The sequence below is a fragment of the Theropithecus gelada genome, chromosome 12 (assembly GCF_003255815.1).
Source record: "Theropithecus gelada isolate Dixy chromosome 12, Tgel_1.0, whole genome shotgun sequence".
NCBI lineage: Eukaryota > Metazoa > Chordata > Mammalia > Primates > Cercopithecidae > Theropithecus > Theropithecus gelada.
This window is the reverse complement of record NC_037680.1, coordinates 30,986,352-31,002,591: the sequence shown is the minus strand read 5'-3', so window position 1 is coordinate 31,002,591 and position 16,240 is coordinate 30,986,352. Positions and strand designations below refer to the sequence as shown.

Below are 16,240 nucleotides of genomic sequence, written 5' to 3'. Positions count from 1 at the left end.
CCTCCATAGAAATCGCTGCATCCACAGGAAGCAGCAAGGAAACACTTGCACAGTTGAAAGTTAGAACCAGAACAGTCACTAGGGATCTCCCATTCTGTGTGCTTCCAACTTCGTTTTGTTTGTTTTCTGATTTTTTGAAGCACAGACCCCTTTCGTCCATTGACATTTTATGCACAATAGCAAAATACAAGACAAGGTCATGGCCAGTCTGTCCTCTTTGCCCTCCATGACAGACTCCTAAGGTATATTGATTTAGTCTTTCTGATTTTTAGAAGAAGAAAAAACAGAAGCCCAAATAAAGTGAATTCCTTCCCTTTTCTATTTTTATTGTAAAATCTTTAGAGGTGAGAGGCTGTGCGTGGTGGCTCACACCTGTAATTCTAGCTACTTGGGAGGCTAAGGTGGGAGGATCACGTACCCAGGAAATAAAGGCTTCAGTGAGCTGAGATCATACCATTGCACTCCAGCCTGGGCAACAGAGCAAAACCCTACCAAAAAAAAAAAAGAAAAGAAAAGAAAAAAGAGGGGCCAGGTGCAGTGGCTCATGCCTGTAATCCCAGCACTTTGGGAGGCCGAGGCAGTCAGATCACAAGGTCAGGAGTTATAGACCAGCCTGACCAACATGGTGAAACCCCACCTCTACTAAATACACAATAAAATTAGCCGGACCTGGTGGCGTGTCCCTGTAATCCCAGCTACTCAGGAGGCTGAGGCAAGAGAATCACTTGAACCCAGGAGGCGGAGGTTGCAGTGAGCTGAGGAGTGCNAAAAAAAAAAAAAAAAAAGAAAGAAAAAAAAAAAGAGGTGGGAGGAGAACAATGCAGTCAAATTAGGTGTCTTCATTTGCCTCAACACCTGTGATGTTTGTGCTCTCTTGGTGGAAGGGGCTTTTCTTGCAGTACATGTGAAGGGACATCAGTGAGGTTCTAGCCTCAACTGCTGTTCCCCAGTCAGATTCCCAGCATGAATACATAAGCTGGTAACAAAGCAGCTCAGAATATCAGGAATCTTGTGTCTCACTGTGGCTAATTTTTGTTATAAAATTTTCTTTCAGAATCTGTTTTGTGGCCATTGTGGTCACCCAAATGTGGGTGGCAGCACTGTTTGCTTAGGTTGGTGGTTTACTTGTCCCCACAGGGCTGTGCCAGCCTGAGAGCACTTTGCTGAGAGGCATTTGTGTAAAAAGAGTTTCAAAACCAGCTGTGTTAACTAGAGAGAAGATGATCTGTGAAGAGCCCTGCCCATCAGCTTTGAGACTGACTAACCCTTCTTTTTCCTGGAAGGACCAGATAGTCTGTTGTATAGAATTCCACAGGTTTTCAAATCTGGACTATTTCAAAAATACTATTTTATCCTCTTCCCACTTTTTTTTTCTTTTTAAAAAGACCTAGCACACGTTTCCTGTATTCCAAGGTAAGAAGGTATTGGTTATCATTTAAAATAAGCACAGATTTTAAGATTAGAGAAGAGACTGTCCTTCTCCCCTGCCTTTGTCTATCCCTCTTAATACTTTAGAGCACATTTTAAAATTTGGAATATTGGAAAGTATTGCAGGAGAGGAAAAATGATTAGGCTGATGGGACCGAATTGTTTTCAGAGTCGTCTCTGCAGGTTTCTTGATATTGCCTGAGAATGTAAAATTCATTTGAGATCCCTCTTTGGAAAGTTATTTCTCCTACTACCTGGTACGATCAGAGTTTCAATATTTAAAATGCTCCTCTGTCCTCCCTTCCTCATTCCTTATTCCATGGTTCTGTCCCTAGTCCAAACCTGTAGCATTTGCCGTGAAGACAAATGTGAGCTACTGCGGCGCCTTGGACGAGGATGTGCCTGTTCCAAGCACGGCTATCTCCTTTGATGCTAAGGACTTTCTACACATTAAAGAGGTAAATGTAGAACATACTGTATCCCTTCACCTGCCAAAAAGCTGAAGCTAGGAATCAGCTCTGAGCCAGACTAGCCAGAGAGGAGACCCGAGGAGCTGCCAGTGCGGTACCTCATTTAATTTGCTGAGTCTTCCAAATCTAGTCATTTTCATCAAGATTGAGAAGTCTGAGATCATTGCTTGCATTATCACACACTTACAAAGTTAAATCACAGTCAACCCTAAAATTATAGCATGGATTTCCGACAGACCTCTATTGTCCTCTGGACACCTTAAATCCCCTTCTGTGACTGCAGAGCCATAAATGTATGGATCCAGTTTAGGAAAATGTAAGTTTGGTGGCATGGCACCTACCCAGAAGGGACTATTTACAGGCGATGTTGTAATTATAGACACGTAGACTATAGTCCTGTGCACCTTGACCATGGAACCAACACTAGAGTGTATAATCATTCAAAGAAAGATTTACAGCTAAGAAAAGGGCAGAGGATTCTGGGAAGCAGAAAGGCAAAAGGGTAAAGTGTTTGAGTAGCCAAGAAGGGTGGATCCAAGACCCCTAGTGGAGGGACAGACCTTTGATAGAAAGAAGAATGCTAATTCATTGTGACAATCAGGGAAAAGATGAGTGCAGGCACAGACACTTCAGGGCCTTGGTAATAAGAAACTGAGGACCCATCAACTTCAACCATGGCCTCTACTTTCTTGATGGTACACGGGGTGAGGATGTCTACATTTGTCTAGAAGACAAGAACTCTTGACCTGAAACATGTGCCCTGGCATCTGAATGGTTAAGTTGATTATGTCTCACCATTCCCATCAAAAATGCCCAAACCATATTCATTAATTGCTAACACCCACTGTGTCCAAGGAGAAGCAGCCCTTGAAAAGGTAAGAGACGTTCTTACATGTCACGTGCACTCACTCACACCAACATTCCAACCTTGTATTTTATTGCTTTCCTGCATTTTATCAATGCCTCAATTTGTCCTGGCTGCTGTTTGAGCTATGTGCTTGTTGATCAGTGATTTTCTCTTCAGTCTGGCAGTTTGATATGTGGCATTGAGCTGATAATCCTATGTGGACCAGAACCGCCTGTTTTTATGTCTTGAAATTATCAGATAAGAAAATATCTTTGAAAGAGAAAGTGCTAATCATTTTAGGGAAATCCAAATAGAGAAGGGTTGGAACAACACCAAGGTGACCTTTGTAGAGAGCTGGCACAAGCTCCCAGAACATCAACACAAATGAACACATTTCTATAATCAAGTTATAGCCTTTCCTCTCATCCATCACTTAGAAGGCTATCTATTATGCACCATGTTAAGTACTTTCTCAGTAACAAATAAAAGCTTAAATGCAGAGAAAAGCTACAACTATGCTTGTCATGTAAGTCAAATGATGATCAAATTAAGCTCTTGAATTTACATAGTGACTTTCTCCCTAGTAACTCAAAAAACTTTCATTCACCCTGAGTCAAATTCTCACTGTGCTTTGGCTATTTCCTAGTACTAAGTTAAAACATTTTGGGAAGTTGCATTAACCATTTCAGCAAGCCCTTTAAAGTCACTTGGGTGCCATTTAACAAATGAGTGTTCCAGTGGGCTAACTTCATTTCAGGAAATAACTTAAGCCCTAGGAAACTATGACTCATGGTCTGCTTTGTCCTCAACACAGTAAAATTTAAATTCCAGACCTATGCACCTAAGATTCTAAAAGGGTCCCTTTGCCCTTTATTAATTCCAAAATAAACAGACCTATTATTTTAGGCCTGTTATACTAAAATAAAAAACAGGAAAATGGGGAGAAACACCTAAGACCTAGATTGTTCAAGGTTTTATATCACGTCAATTCACATTTCTTTTCTTTCTTTTTAAATTTTTTTGGAGACAGGGTCTTGCTCTGTTTTCGTTGGAGTGCAATGATGCAATCACAGCTCACTGCAGTCTTGAACTCCTGGGCTCAAGTGATCCTCCCACCTCAGCCTCAGCCTCCCAAGTAGCTAGGACTACAGGTGCACTACTACACCCAGCTAATTGTGTAGTGTAGTATAGTGCACTACACTAGCTAATTGTGTAGTACACTAGGTAATTAGTAGTACACTACTACACTAGCTAATAGTGTAGTACACTACACTAGCTAATTGCATAGCTAGCTAATAGTGTAGTACACTACACTAGCTAATTGTGTAGTACACTAGGACTACAGGCACACTACTACACCCAGCTAATTGTGTGTGTGTGTGTCTGTGTGTGTGTAGATGGGGTCTTGCTATGTTGCCCTGACTGACCACAAACTCCTAGCCTCAACTGATCCTTCTACCTCAGCCTTTGAAAATGCTGGGATTACAGGAATGTGCCACCATGCCCAGCCCTCAATTTACATTTATTTCAATGCAGTATACTATATGCCACTCATATAATATGCATGGAGAAGCTGTGTGCCTAACAAAGGCCAAATTCTTACCAGACCACATTTCTCATGAGTGTAAAGCTGTTACTCAGAATAACTTAAAGTTTACCCAGAACTTCATGCTATGATAATTCAATGAAACCTTCCATTCCTCCTTCATAATGTATCAGAATCACATATATACACACACACATATATATATTTCACTTTTCTATGAGCTCAGCAAAACAAACTACATATCATTGTTACATTTTGAAAAAAATATATGTGTTTATAAATATATATGTTTTGGGTCAAAGTAGGAGAGAATTGTCTTGCCCAACACTGATAAAAACAGTAAAGGAAGTTTTTAGAATCATCTCCGGAGAGTTTAAACAATAGAGCTGATACCTATTTTGTAGAAGTGACCTAGCAGAAACCTTTCCTTGAGGCAGGGAGCTTGAACTAAATTGCTTTCTGCTCTATAATTCAGCAAATGTATAGTTAGAAATGCAATTTTACTGATCCACCAAATAAGCCCACATTGACAGACTCTCACCCCACACTGGTTGAAGCCTTTGCATAGACTTGGGTCTTGAGTTTACATGTTATGGAACTTAACTTAAATGGAAATTCTGGAGTTCCCCTTGGGCTTCAGAGCGTTTGGAAATTACTTGCAAAATTTCACATACAAATATGTAATATGCTCAGACTTTGTAAGAGTAGGCATCTTTTTCTTCAAGTAGTAAGTTGGACATTAATTTGCAAATCTATATTTGAAAGATCATGACTCTTCCCTGGTGAGATTACACTACAGATAGTATCATGGAGTTTTTACCTGAAAGCTTTTGACAAATTATGGACTATTAAATGTATTTCATATCAGACATATCTGTCTTGCCTTCCAGAGTCCCAATTACATTGGTGCATATTTATCCTTGTGAAATATGTTCTTTAAGAATTAGTTAATAATAAATAAAATAATAAAATAATAAAATAAATTAAAGTATAATAATAATAATAAATAAATAAATAAATAAATAAATAAATAAATAAATAAAGAATTGGTTAGAGCTTCTTGACAAAGACCCAAAGAATCCAAAGGTTAGGACCAGACATTAGTCCAGGGGTTCACAAACTATAGCCCACAGGTCCAGTCTGACCCACTGCCTTTTTTGTAAAGAAAAGTTTTATTGAAACAGAGCCATGCTCACTTGTTGATGTTTGCCTGTGGCTGCTTTCACACAAGGACAGCATCAACTGATTGTAACAGAGACCACATGGTCGGCAGAGCCTAAAATATTTACTACTTGGCCCTTTACAGAAAAAGTTTGCAGAACCCTGCTTTAGTCTATGAATCTACCTCAGATATATAGAGAGATATATATACACACACACACATATATATACACACACAATATAGTTTATATAAAATATAGTACAGGTATATATACACACATATATACATATACAATATAGTTTATATAAAACAGTATAGATATATAGACATATGCACATATACATATACAATATAGTTTATATAAAATAAAGTATAGTATACTATGAGAGTATAGTTTATATAAATATGGTATATAGTATGGTGTATACAATATAGTATACACATACATATAAAATATAATTTATATAAAATATAGTATACATATACATATAAAATATAGTTTATATAAAATATAGTATAATATCATATCGTATAAATGGCATTTTATTCTTCTTGTCCCCTAAGATTCATAAACAACGTGAAGATTAGTGAATTACTATTGATAGCAATTTTATTTCTGAATTCCAGAAATATAACAATGATTGGTGGATAGGAAGGCTGGTGAAAGAGGGCTGTGAAATTGGCTTCATTCCAAGTCCACTCAGATTGGAGAACATACGGATTCAGCAAGAACAAAAAAGAGGACGTTTTCACGGAGGGTACGTTCCCATCTTTTCTATGCACTTTTTTTTTTGGTCAGAAAATTGGGTGATATTTTCAAGAGTGTATGCTGTCAAAGTAGAAGATACTTTGCTGTGTGCAAGGTGTTTTGAAATTGACACAGAAGAGTTTCAGATAGTTCTCTACCTTCTGTGCATGCTGAAGCCTAACACCACTGGAGACCATATGAATTCCATGGCAAAGACTGTTTTCTGTGGCCTCAGCAAGCCCTCCTTGGAACCCAGGCTTTCCTCTAGGAGAGTCACTTCGGGCATTCTTTCTCCACACAGTGAGTGGGAGCTGACCTGAACCAGCATTATGGCTCCTCTTGGTTCACTTACAGACTCTCCCTTAAGCGGGCACATAATGTGATGGTACGTGCAGGTCCCGGCACTGACAGTACCTTCTCCACCCCAGGCTTTTTGTGGCATCTCTTTTCCCCTGGTATTTGGGTGAAGACAGCTTCAGGTGAAACAACCTTTATAGTGAACCACTCAAGTAGCCATGTAGATCTCAGAGTGCAGGTATTTAAAGGCCCCAGGAACACAAGCACAGCTTGAGAGAAGAGAAACCAATTCATCCTGAGTCTGCAGGTACCGTGTCGCAGCCTGCACTGAAGCCTTGATTTCATATGTGTTACAATTTTTTGAAAGCTCTAAAATAGAAGCAGCTCTTTCTCTTGACCCTCAACCTCTGTTTTCTGTTGAACGCTTTTCTATTTCAAAAAACTCCTGTGTTCTTTGGGCGCCCACTTTTGTCATAATAAGAACTGCTCCAACAGTAATAGGAGATCACAAAAGTATAGTTACCCCACTTTTAATTATCGATCTTTTTTAGCATATAACTTGCCAATACTATTATTAATATTAATCCTTCTTGTCTCTTGTATTAGTCTGTTCTCACACTTCTTTTTTTTTTTTTCTTAGACAGAGTCTTGCTCTGTCACCTAGGCTGGAGAGCAGTGGCGCAATTTTGGCTCACTTCAACCTCTGCCTCCCAGGTTCAAGCAATTCTCCTGACTCAGCCTCCTGAGTAGCTGGGGTTACCAGTGCGCACCATGCCTGGCTAATTTTTGTATTTTTGGTAGAGGTGGGGTTTCACCATGTTGGTCAGGCTGGTCTCGAACTCTTGACCTTGTGATTTGCCTGCCTCGGCCTCCCAAAGTGTTGGGATTACAGGTGTGAGCCACCGCACCCGGCCTGTTCTCACACTTCTATAAAACTGGATAACTTATGAATAAAAGAGCTTTAATTGTCACGGTTCTGTAGACTGTACAGGAAGCATGGCAGCATCTGCTTCTGGGGAGGTCTTAGGGAGCTTTTACTGGTAGCAGAAGGCAAAGCAGGAGCAGGTGTCTTACATGACTGGAGCAGGAGGAAGAGACAGGGAGGTGCCACACACTTTTAAACAATCAGATCTCACTGTAACTCACTCACTGTCCCAGGAACAGCACCAGGAGATGGTGCCAAACCATTCATCAGGGACTGCCCCCATGGTCCAATCACCTCTCACCAGGCCCCACCTCCAACACTGGGGATTACATCTCAACATGAGATTTCCTGCGGACACAGATCCAAACCATATCATCCCTTTTTTTCTAAACTGTTTGTCTTCCATGCTTCTTTTTAGACACATGGGGAGCATGTTTTCCTGTCTTGGGGTCTTTGCATTTGCTGTTTTTTCTTACTGGAACCTTTCTCTTCACACTTTCACCAGGCCACTCCATCTGCTTTATATCTTTGTTAGATGTCACCCTTTCAGTGACCCCTTTCCTGCCAACTGTATTTAAAATTGTATTCACTCCCCTTCCCTGTAAGTCCCATCCTTTCCCTGACTTAGTTTTCTCTGTTACACTTATTACTCTCAGAAATATTATATGTTTACCTATTTATCTTGTTTGGTACAAGCTGAGCATCTATAATCTGAAAAGCTGAACTCCAGAATGCTCCAAAATTCAAAACTTTTTGAGGACTGACATGATGCTCGAAGGAGATGCTCATCAGAGCATTTTAGATTTCAGACATTTGGATTAGGGATGTTCAGCTAGTAAGTATATAGTGCGAATTTCCAAAATCTGAAAACAATGGAAATCCAAAACATTTCTGCTTCCAAGCATTTTGGATAAGGGATATTCAACCTGTACTGATATGTCCTACTAGTATATGACTCAATAAGGGAAAGGATTTTGTCTCCCCAATGCCACTGTTATATTTTTACTTTCTAAAACAGGGATGTACAATCAATATTTGTTGTATAAAATAACTGAATTATTATCATTTTAAGAGTTTTATTATTTGTTAATTATTACAGTTATTGGCCAAATAACATTTTTGTCAAAGATGATCACACATATGGTGGTGGTCCCATAAGATTATAATACCGTATTTTTATTGTATCTTTTCTAGGTTTAGATACACAAATACTAACCACTGTGTTAGAGTCATCTACAGTGTTCAGTATAGTAACATCCTATACAGGTTTGTAGCCCAGGAGCAATGGAGTACGCTGTACCATCTAGGTTTGTGTAAGACGCTCTACAGTGCTCACACAGCAACGAAATTGCCTAGTGACACATTCCTCAGAGGATATCCCCATTGTTAAGCCTCTCATAACAGTATATAATTTTTTTTTTTTTTTCCTGAGACAGAGTCTTGCTGTGTCACCCAGGCTGGAGTGCAGTGGCACAATATCGCCTCACTGCAACCTCCGCCTCCCAGGTTCAAGCAATTCTCATGCCTCAGCCTCTGGAATAGCTGGCATTACAGGTGCCTGCCACCATGCCTGGCTCAGTTTTGCATTTTTAGTAGAGATGGGGGTTTCACCATGTTGGCCAGGCTGATCTGGAACTTCCGACCTCAGGTGATCCGCCCACCTCAGGTGATCCGCCCACCTTGGTCTCCCAAAGTGGGCTGGGATTACAGCTGTGAGCCACCGCCCCCGGCTGACTGTATATACTTTTAAACTAAAAACTTACCTCGTGGCAGTCACAAATAGTAAAGCCAAGAGCTCACAGACATGATTTTGTTTGATCTTTATACCAACCATGTGAGGTGTAGCATCTCCTTCTATAGGTGGGGAACCTAAGGCTCAAAGACATTATGATGTGCCACAGTCCCACAACTAGTAAGTGGCAGAGCTAAGAGGAGAGAGAGATTTTTCTGACTATAGGGACCATACTCTTAAGGACTAAAAGAGAAGGGCACTGGGGAAGTAGGAAGGTGGCAGCTCCTGATGGCATCTGTGGGCTTCAGGGAAGCTTCCAGAGCACACCTGAGGAGACCAGAGTTGAGGATCTTCCATTCAAATAAATAATATTTTCTGTGACCAATTCCCTATAATCAGTTCTTAACTCTGATGGCCACGTAATCATCTTGTAAGAAGAAATGGTTTCTCCGGGTCTTACTGCTTGTTTTGAGCTGTGTTTGACATCTGACTGGCACATTGGTGCCTGGTGTTAGGTTAACAAGCAGTTCATAAGAACATTCCCGTCAGTGACGGTTTTGCCTGATTTCCGCGTTGACTAAGTAGAAGAGATGCTTTTGCAAAATATTTCAGGTCTTAACTAGTTCTCCACATTCTCTTAGAAATGAGGTCAAAGAAAACATTTGGACAGATTCTTGAAGTTCTTTATAGCAGAATTTGGTGTGTTTTGAATTATTTAATAGGATGAGGGCCAAAGAAAGCTTTGTACTCTCAAGTTCTATTTTCAAAGAATCTGGGGAGTCTTTAGTTCCTTTTCTATATCCTAGGAAATCAAGTGGAAATTCTTCTTCAAGTCTTGGAGAAATGGTATCTGGGACATTTCGAGCAACTCCCACATCAACAGGTGAGGGTTTTAGTTAACTCTTATTCATAGACTGTATTCCTTTTTAAAATATTTGAACACACGTGCAAGTATTTTTGCTAATTTGGAAACAATTTGAAGGCTTAATTTAAAGGTTTTTCTAATTAATATTTCATTTCTCATTTGTTTTCTATGGTAATTTGATTTGATTTAAAATGGTACTAAAAAATTCACGTCGTTAGAATATAATTTTGAAAAATCTTATTTACCCCCCCGAGTTAATAACTGTCCATTGTGTAAACTGATATTCAAAAAATTCATTATTTTACCTAAGAAACGGACAGACTTTAAGATGGTGAGTAACAATAAAAAAAGGAAACAAAGTGAAGCAGACTCTCAAGAAAATGCCCTGTTTTCAGTCTCCATGTGGAACTTCAGGATGTATTGGTACAGCCTGAGCTGGGAGGGTTGAAGCAGAGAGTCAGGCAGGGCCCAAATGAGGGACAGCCTCATTTCCATTTGGACAGCAGACAGCCAAGCCCTGGAATTCATGGTAATGAAGAGACAATGGTGGCCTAATTGGGAGTTGTGATGCATTTGGAAACTATGGAGGTCTTCATGTAGGAATTTTTCTTCTACCACATTCCCTGACTCCTATAGGCTAATTTCATTCCGGCCTAGAACTGTTGCATTAGGGCATCCAGTGCCCTAATTACCAATTCCAATTGTATTATCAATTTGGAAAGGTAAGTCCAAGGCCCTATTCTGGCCTACCAAAACTGGAGGCAACTGGATTGGTTCTGGAATGGTTCTAAGTGTTTGGGTCCTTGTGCATGTGAAGCCCTCTCATCTACAGGACACTGAACCAAACCAGGTTTCTGAGCTGTACGCAACTAGACTGGACCTGCTTGGATGTCCACAGAATTGCTTTAAATCAGTTATTGAGTATATTTTGCTTTGTTCCCATTTATTGGACATTCAGGACATTGCAGACTTTAGCTATTACAAACAGGAAAGAACAGGAAAAACTGGTTATAAGTTTATCTGAGGAATAACTGGTTATAAATGTATTTGAAATTTAAAAGCAACATAGTAGGAAAAATGTGCCAATATTGTAGAAAATGGGCAAAAATGCCCAAGGGGGTGCAGAATTATGAGTTACAAATATAAACATAACTAGTGATTGAGGCACTAGTCATTTTTGCCCAAGTGGTTATTCTGTTTCCTTTTATGAAATTGCATTTGTCCAACTTGTTCCCAGCAACACTGTGCTGTGTTCAGCACGGGAACAACCCATGGTGAAGGCTGGCCCGGAACTTCCAGTGTTGTTCTCAACTCCTGTACCCAATTCCCACCCAATGGGAAGTCAGGATATAAGGTCGTTTGTACCAGGGAAGGGGCTGTCTGTTTTTCATACGTCTTCAACATTGACATGTCCAGAATGAAATCGTAAAGCAGGTTCTCCAAAGTGGGTGATAGGAAAGTGGTGAAGATAATTATAGGGGCAAATGGGTACATTCTTCCATCTTTTAAACTCATGTACTGTCATTTGCAGAGATTACATATTTTGATATGGCTCTCGTTATTGTCTTTTAGCAAAACAGAAGCAAAAAGTGGTAAGTTGTGTTTCCTTTTTAAATCTACTGTTAAGGTTCCTATACGTACATGCCTGCAGTGCTCCATTTCAGTGACCCAAAGTGGCTGTAAAATAAGGGAAGAGCCTCCTCGCTGGGGACTTTGATAATCATTTGTCGTTTGACCTGAGCATTATGAATGTTGTGACTGTGGAGAGGCATGCTCAACCTCACCTTGTCACACGTGTCGAATCCTCTTTTTCAGACGGAGCACATTCCTCCTTACGATGTTGTGCCATCAATGCGTCCGGTGGTGTTAGTGGGGCCGTCACTGAAAGGTTATGAGGTACAAATATCATCTGTTACTCTTCAGTTCTTGATCGAGCGCCCAGGAGACGGTCGTGTTGCCGCTTGCTCCTCAAGGGTCTGTTTCCACGTGGGTCCTGATGGAAGCCAGTGCTCAGCATGGGAAGGCAGGGGGTACTGTGTGGGGCTCACAAGGCCCTTTGCCCTTTCTTTCCTCTCTTGGACACTTCTCATCTTTTATGTATTACATTGTTTAGAAATACGTCTCTCAAAATATTTACAATGGGAAGATCTGGTCAAAGATTTGCTGTGCATTAAATGCAAAGAAAAGGACTTTATCTGTCTTGACCATTCTCATTATTAAAAGTAATAGACAATGAACAGCACAAGAGGACAAACAATCAATCTTCCAGCAAACCCAAACTTTTAAAGCCCAAACAGAGTTCACCCTGCTGGGGTTTTAAGATGATGGCATATGCCACCAAATCCTTCTCTGCTTGTTTATTTTAAAGGACACATTTTTAAACTTTGGAGATTAAACAAAACCATGTGACAAGGAAAAGAGTAGAGACTTTGTTTCAGATGTTTGTTTTGACTTTGTGCTAGCATGGATTAAAAAATAGGTAGATATGACATTTAAACTCTGAAGGTGAGCAGCCTCCAGGACACCATTCCCATCGAGCTAGGACAATGTGTGGCACATAGTAGGCACTCAGTACACAATTTGCTGAATGAATTAATGAATCTCTTTCAGGCAGATCTAAGAATCCTTGCTCTCTCCCCCTCTCTTTCTCTCTTGTCTTTCTCTGAGTTGGAAATGTCAGAGGGATGAGCAGGAGGAGTGGTCTACAAAAATCCAGCCATGGGCATGGAGAATTTCCTCCAACACGCACAAACTAGCAGGAAGGCTGAGTCCAGTGCTGGCCTCAATTCTCTAGCTGCTCCTCACTGGAGGCAGGCACAGCTCAGGCGTGCCAAGGATGCCCGGCACCTGTATACAAAGCCAGCCTGTTGTCTCCTGGCAGCAGTTCTATCCCCTAACGAGGGAAGAGGGAAGAGGGTCCGGTGAACACTGCTGGTTTGTTCCTCAACACCCTGGAGGAGAACCAAGGGGGGTGGAAATTAGCAATTGCACATGGTTAAGCATGAAAAACACCTTCCATGGTAACTTCCCCCCAGGAGACGACTGGCTGCAATAAGGTCTTGGCTCATAGTGCCCTTCCCTCCCTCCTCTCTCACTTTTGACTTCTCTCTCTCTCTCTCTCTCTGCATGTGTTTGCCTCATTCTTTTTTTCTCACCTCTGCAAAGGTAACAGACATGATGCAGAAAGCCCTCTTTGATTTCCTGAAGCACAGGTTTGATGGGAGGTGAGAAATATAGATGTTTTTGTATTTTTATTTTCCTTTAACCAAACTTGTATGATAAATTGAATTGTAGATGTATGTTTCCAGAGATTTCAGAAGTTCTCTAGGTAAAAGTTAACTCAGTATTCTTGGGAAGAGTATAATAAAAGAACTCTGAAAATATGAAGTATAACATTGAGTCCCCAATGAAGAAAGGACCAGGAGAAGAAAACTAAGCCATCTGTTTTATTTAAATGTATATGTCTTTATTTTCTCAGTTATTAATAATTTGATACCAAATGGTTTTTATTAAAAAATTAATTAAAATATATATTATTTCTGATGAGTATAGTGGCTTGCTGGTCAAGCTAGGCAGTATTTGGTGTGTGTGTGTGTGTATATGAAAGTATAAATAGCAGTGTGTGTGTATAGCAGTGTGTGTGTGTGTGTGTGTGTCATATGAAAGTATAAATAGCAGTGTGTGTGTATAGCAGTGTGTGTGTGTATGTGTATGTGTGTCATATGAAAGTATAAATATCAAGTACTGAATTTTCTCAAACGAAGTGAGTGAGAATTCTTTTAATCATAAGCCTCCCAAAGTGATCATTTTGTAGGGAATAGTACTTATATGGATATTTATTATAGTTGAGGGTTTGCTTTTATTAGAAATTTCCTGTTATTTTATTGATCTATTTTTTAATGTATCTTACTATGATCCATCAACAATATGGCTCAGACATTAGCCATTAAATAATTTTGTCATTTAAGTTTTGTGAAAAATATCTAGAGAAAGTTTCTCTGTTTTGCAGAGAATGGTAAAAAGCCTGTAATGACTCAATTCTAAATATTAAGCTCTTTCATATGCAGAATACAGTCCATGTAAAAATAACCACATGAAAAAACCTGAAGATTTATCAGAAATGTGGAAAATTTAAATAGTGTGCATCAAAAAGTATGGGCAAATGCATCCAATTTATTACTGTAGGATAGCGGAAGAACATCACATTCTTTATTTTTGAAGGCAGTAATTAAGCCACTCACTTTCTCTTTGCTAAATTATGAGAATGCGCTAAATGCACAAAATAATTTTAAAATGTAAAAAAAATTCAGATAAAGTGTAATAAATTGGTACATTAATAATAAAAACAAACATGGTATTGCTTTAAATATAAATTGTATGCATTTGTTAAAAGCTTTCTGGATAATTGGGTAAAATATTCATTAGTTTCTAGAACTATATAGAAAGAAAGTAAACTGAGATTTTGTTTAAGAAATAAGAATACTTCTAGGTACATTAGTATGTAGGTCAGGCTGCCTTAATAAATAGACCCCAAAATGTGTAGTGATTCAAACACAATGGAAACTTATTATTGCTCACTTAACAGTCTGAGGCAGGTGTTCCTTGGCTGGGAGGGAGGATGGAGTTGGGGGAGGGGAGAATTGGGCAGAAAGTTTGTTCCCTCTGTCATTTGGGGCCCTTAGCCCAGGTATGATGTCTCTAGTCAGCTTGCTGGGCCTGGAGATAGAGCACGTTATTACTCACATTTCACTGGTTAGAACTTGGTTATGTAGTCATACTTATTGCAGCGGAGGCACTCTTGCAGTCCAGGAGGAAGAGAAGATAGAATTTGTTGAACCAGTAATAGCCTTCGTCACATTCATCTACTGGACAAGGGCTTAATAAGAAAGATGTATTTATTCCATTTCACTCTCTTTAAAAAGGAAATAGGCAGATAATGAAGTAGTTTCAAATAAAATAAGTTAAAAGCCCTGAATCCTAGAGCATTGGAGTTGGAAGGATACATAAAATGTCTTTTAGACTAATCTCCCTTCTCCAACAACCACAATCAGATAGATAACCTGCTTCCGTTTGAAATTTTTGGCTATTGGGAATTCACTTTCTAAAAAGCATTGCAAAGAAACAGCTGAACTTTGACTTTGTAACTTAATAGGGTTGGTCTTGGTCCTGCTGTCTGATGCTCTGGCCTTAACCCTAACCCTCATGCAGGTCCCTGTGGATTGAAGGCAGCCAGCATGCCTAGCCCAGTCTTCTGTGTTCTTGGGTGCACATGCACGGTTCCTTCAGATATGTATGGAGTCACATGGTTTTAACCTGTGGAGCTGTTACCTAAGGCAGTTCTGAGCAGTGCCGAATCCACTGGCCCCATAACAGCCCTATCTGAGCAAATCCCTTCCCATAAGACAGCCTACGTTTGCATTAGATTATTTTGGTCTATAACATACTGATACATGACAGCGTTGTTAAAGGTTTGCCTTCAAGAATGAAGAATCTGATGTTCTTCCTCAATCCTGAGGCCCACAAAAAGGGAATTTATTTAATTGTAACAGCAGAGATTTGTCCTGAATCAAGTAGAATTGTCTGCATCCATTACTGTACTATTGAAGTTGGTTTTAATAGAAATTGAATGCAAATTTCAATCTCAAGTATTCATGGGATCTGATGACATGGCAGAGGGTCTAGAGGAAGAGCCCAGCAGCAGCAAAAGTAATAGCTGAAGAGAGAGACTTAGCCCTGGAGAAATCTGATGTATTTCTCCAGCAGGGCTGGAGAAAGATAGGTAAATATTAAAGGGGTGAGGGGTGAGAGAATGGACTTGATTTCAAATATTAAGAGGCCAGGCAGCAGGATGAACAATAATGAGTTCCTTGACTGAGTGTATGTGGAGACTTTGATAAGAAAGAAGAAATTCGCTGGTAGCGTCACACTGACTCTGACATGTCTTCTTCGTGGGAATATTGTTAGATTTTGAGCTATAACATTGTGCTGCATTATGTTTTACCAATTGATACAAAGAGAGAAGAAAACAAATAGTCTTTAATTGAAACCAGCCAAGAGAACAATGACAAGGAAGGTTTTAGCACAGTGACACGGCATAAACAATACGTTCTAATGGAAACCTACTCTGTGTTTCATGGGCTATGAATGCAGTGCGTTAGACAAAATAGGAGAAAGTCCTATTATTTTTCGGAAAGTGCAAAGAAGGGATCTGTTGGCTATG

The 16,240-nt window shown here is 39.8% G+C and overlaps 1 protein-coding gene across 8 annotated transcripts in view; it reads left to right on the top strand.

Annotated features, from left to right (window-relative positions):
• Positions 1-16,240, top strand: part of CACNB4 (calcium voltage-gated channel auxiliary subunit beta 4) — a 266,723-nt gene that overhangs the window by 217,804 nt on the left and 32,679 nt on the right. For 7 of the 8 annotated variants that reach the window (XM_025404344.1, XM_025404339.1, XM_025404340.1 and 4 more), the window contains 6 exons: positions 1,764-1,886; positions 6,081-6,211; positions 9,962-10,038; positions 11,593-11,612; positions 11,836-11,916; positions 13,186-13,244. In XM_025404344.1, the coding sequence (XP_025260129.1) occupies positions 1,764-1,886; positions 6,081-6,211; positions 9,962-10,038; positions 11,593-11,612; positions 11,836-11,916; positions 13,186-13,244 (491 nt within the window). The remainder of the gene's footprint in view (positions 1-1,763; positions 1,887-6,080; positions 6,212-9,961; positions 10,039-11,592; positions 11,613-11,835; positions 11,917-13,185; positions 13,245-16,240) is intronic. The other variant, XM_025404347.1, reaches the window with a different exon arrangement.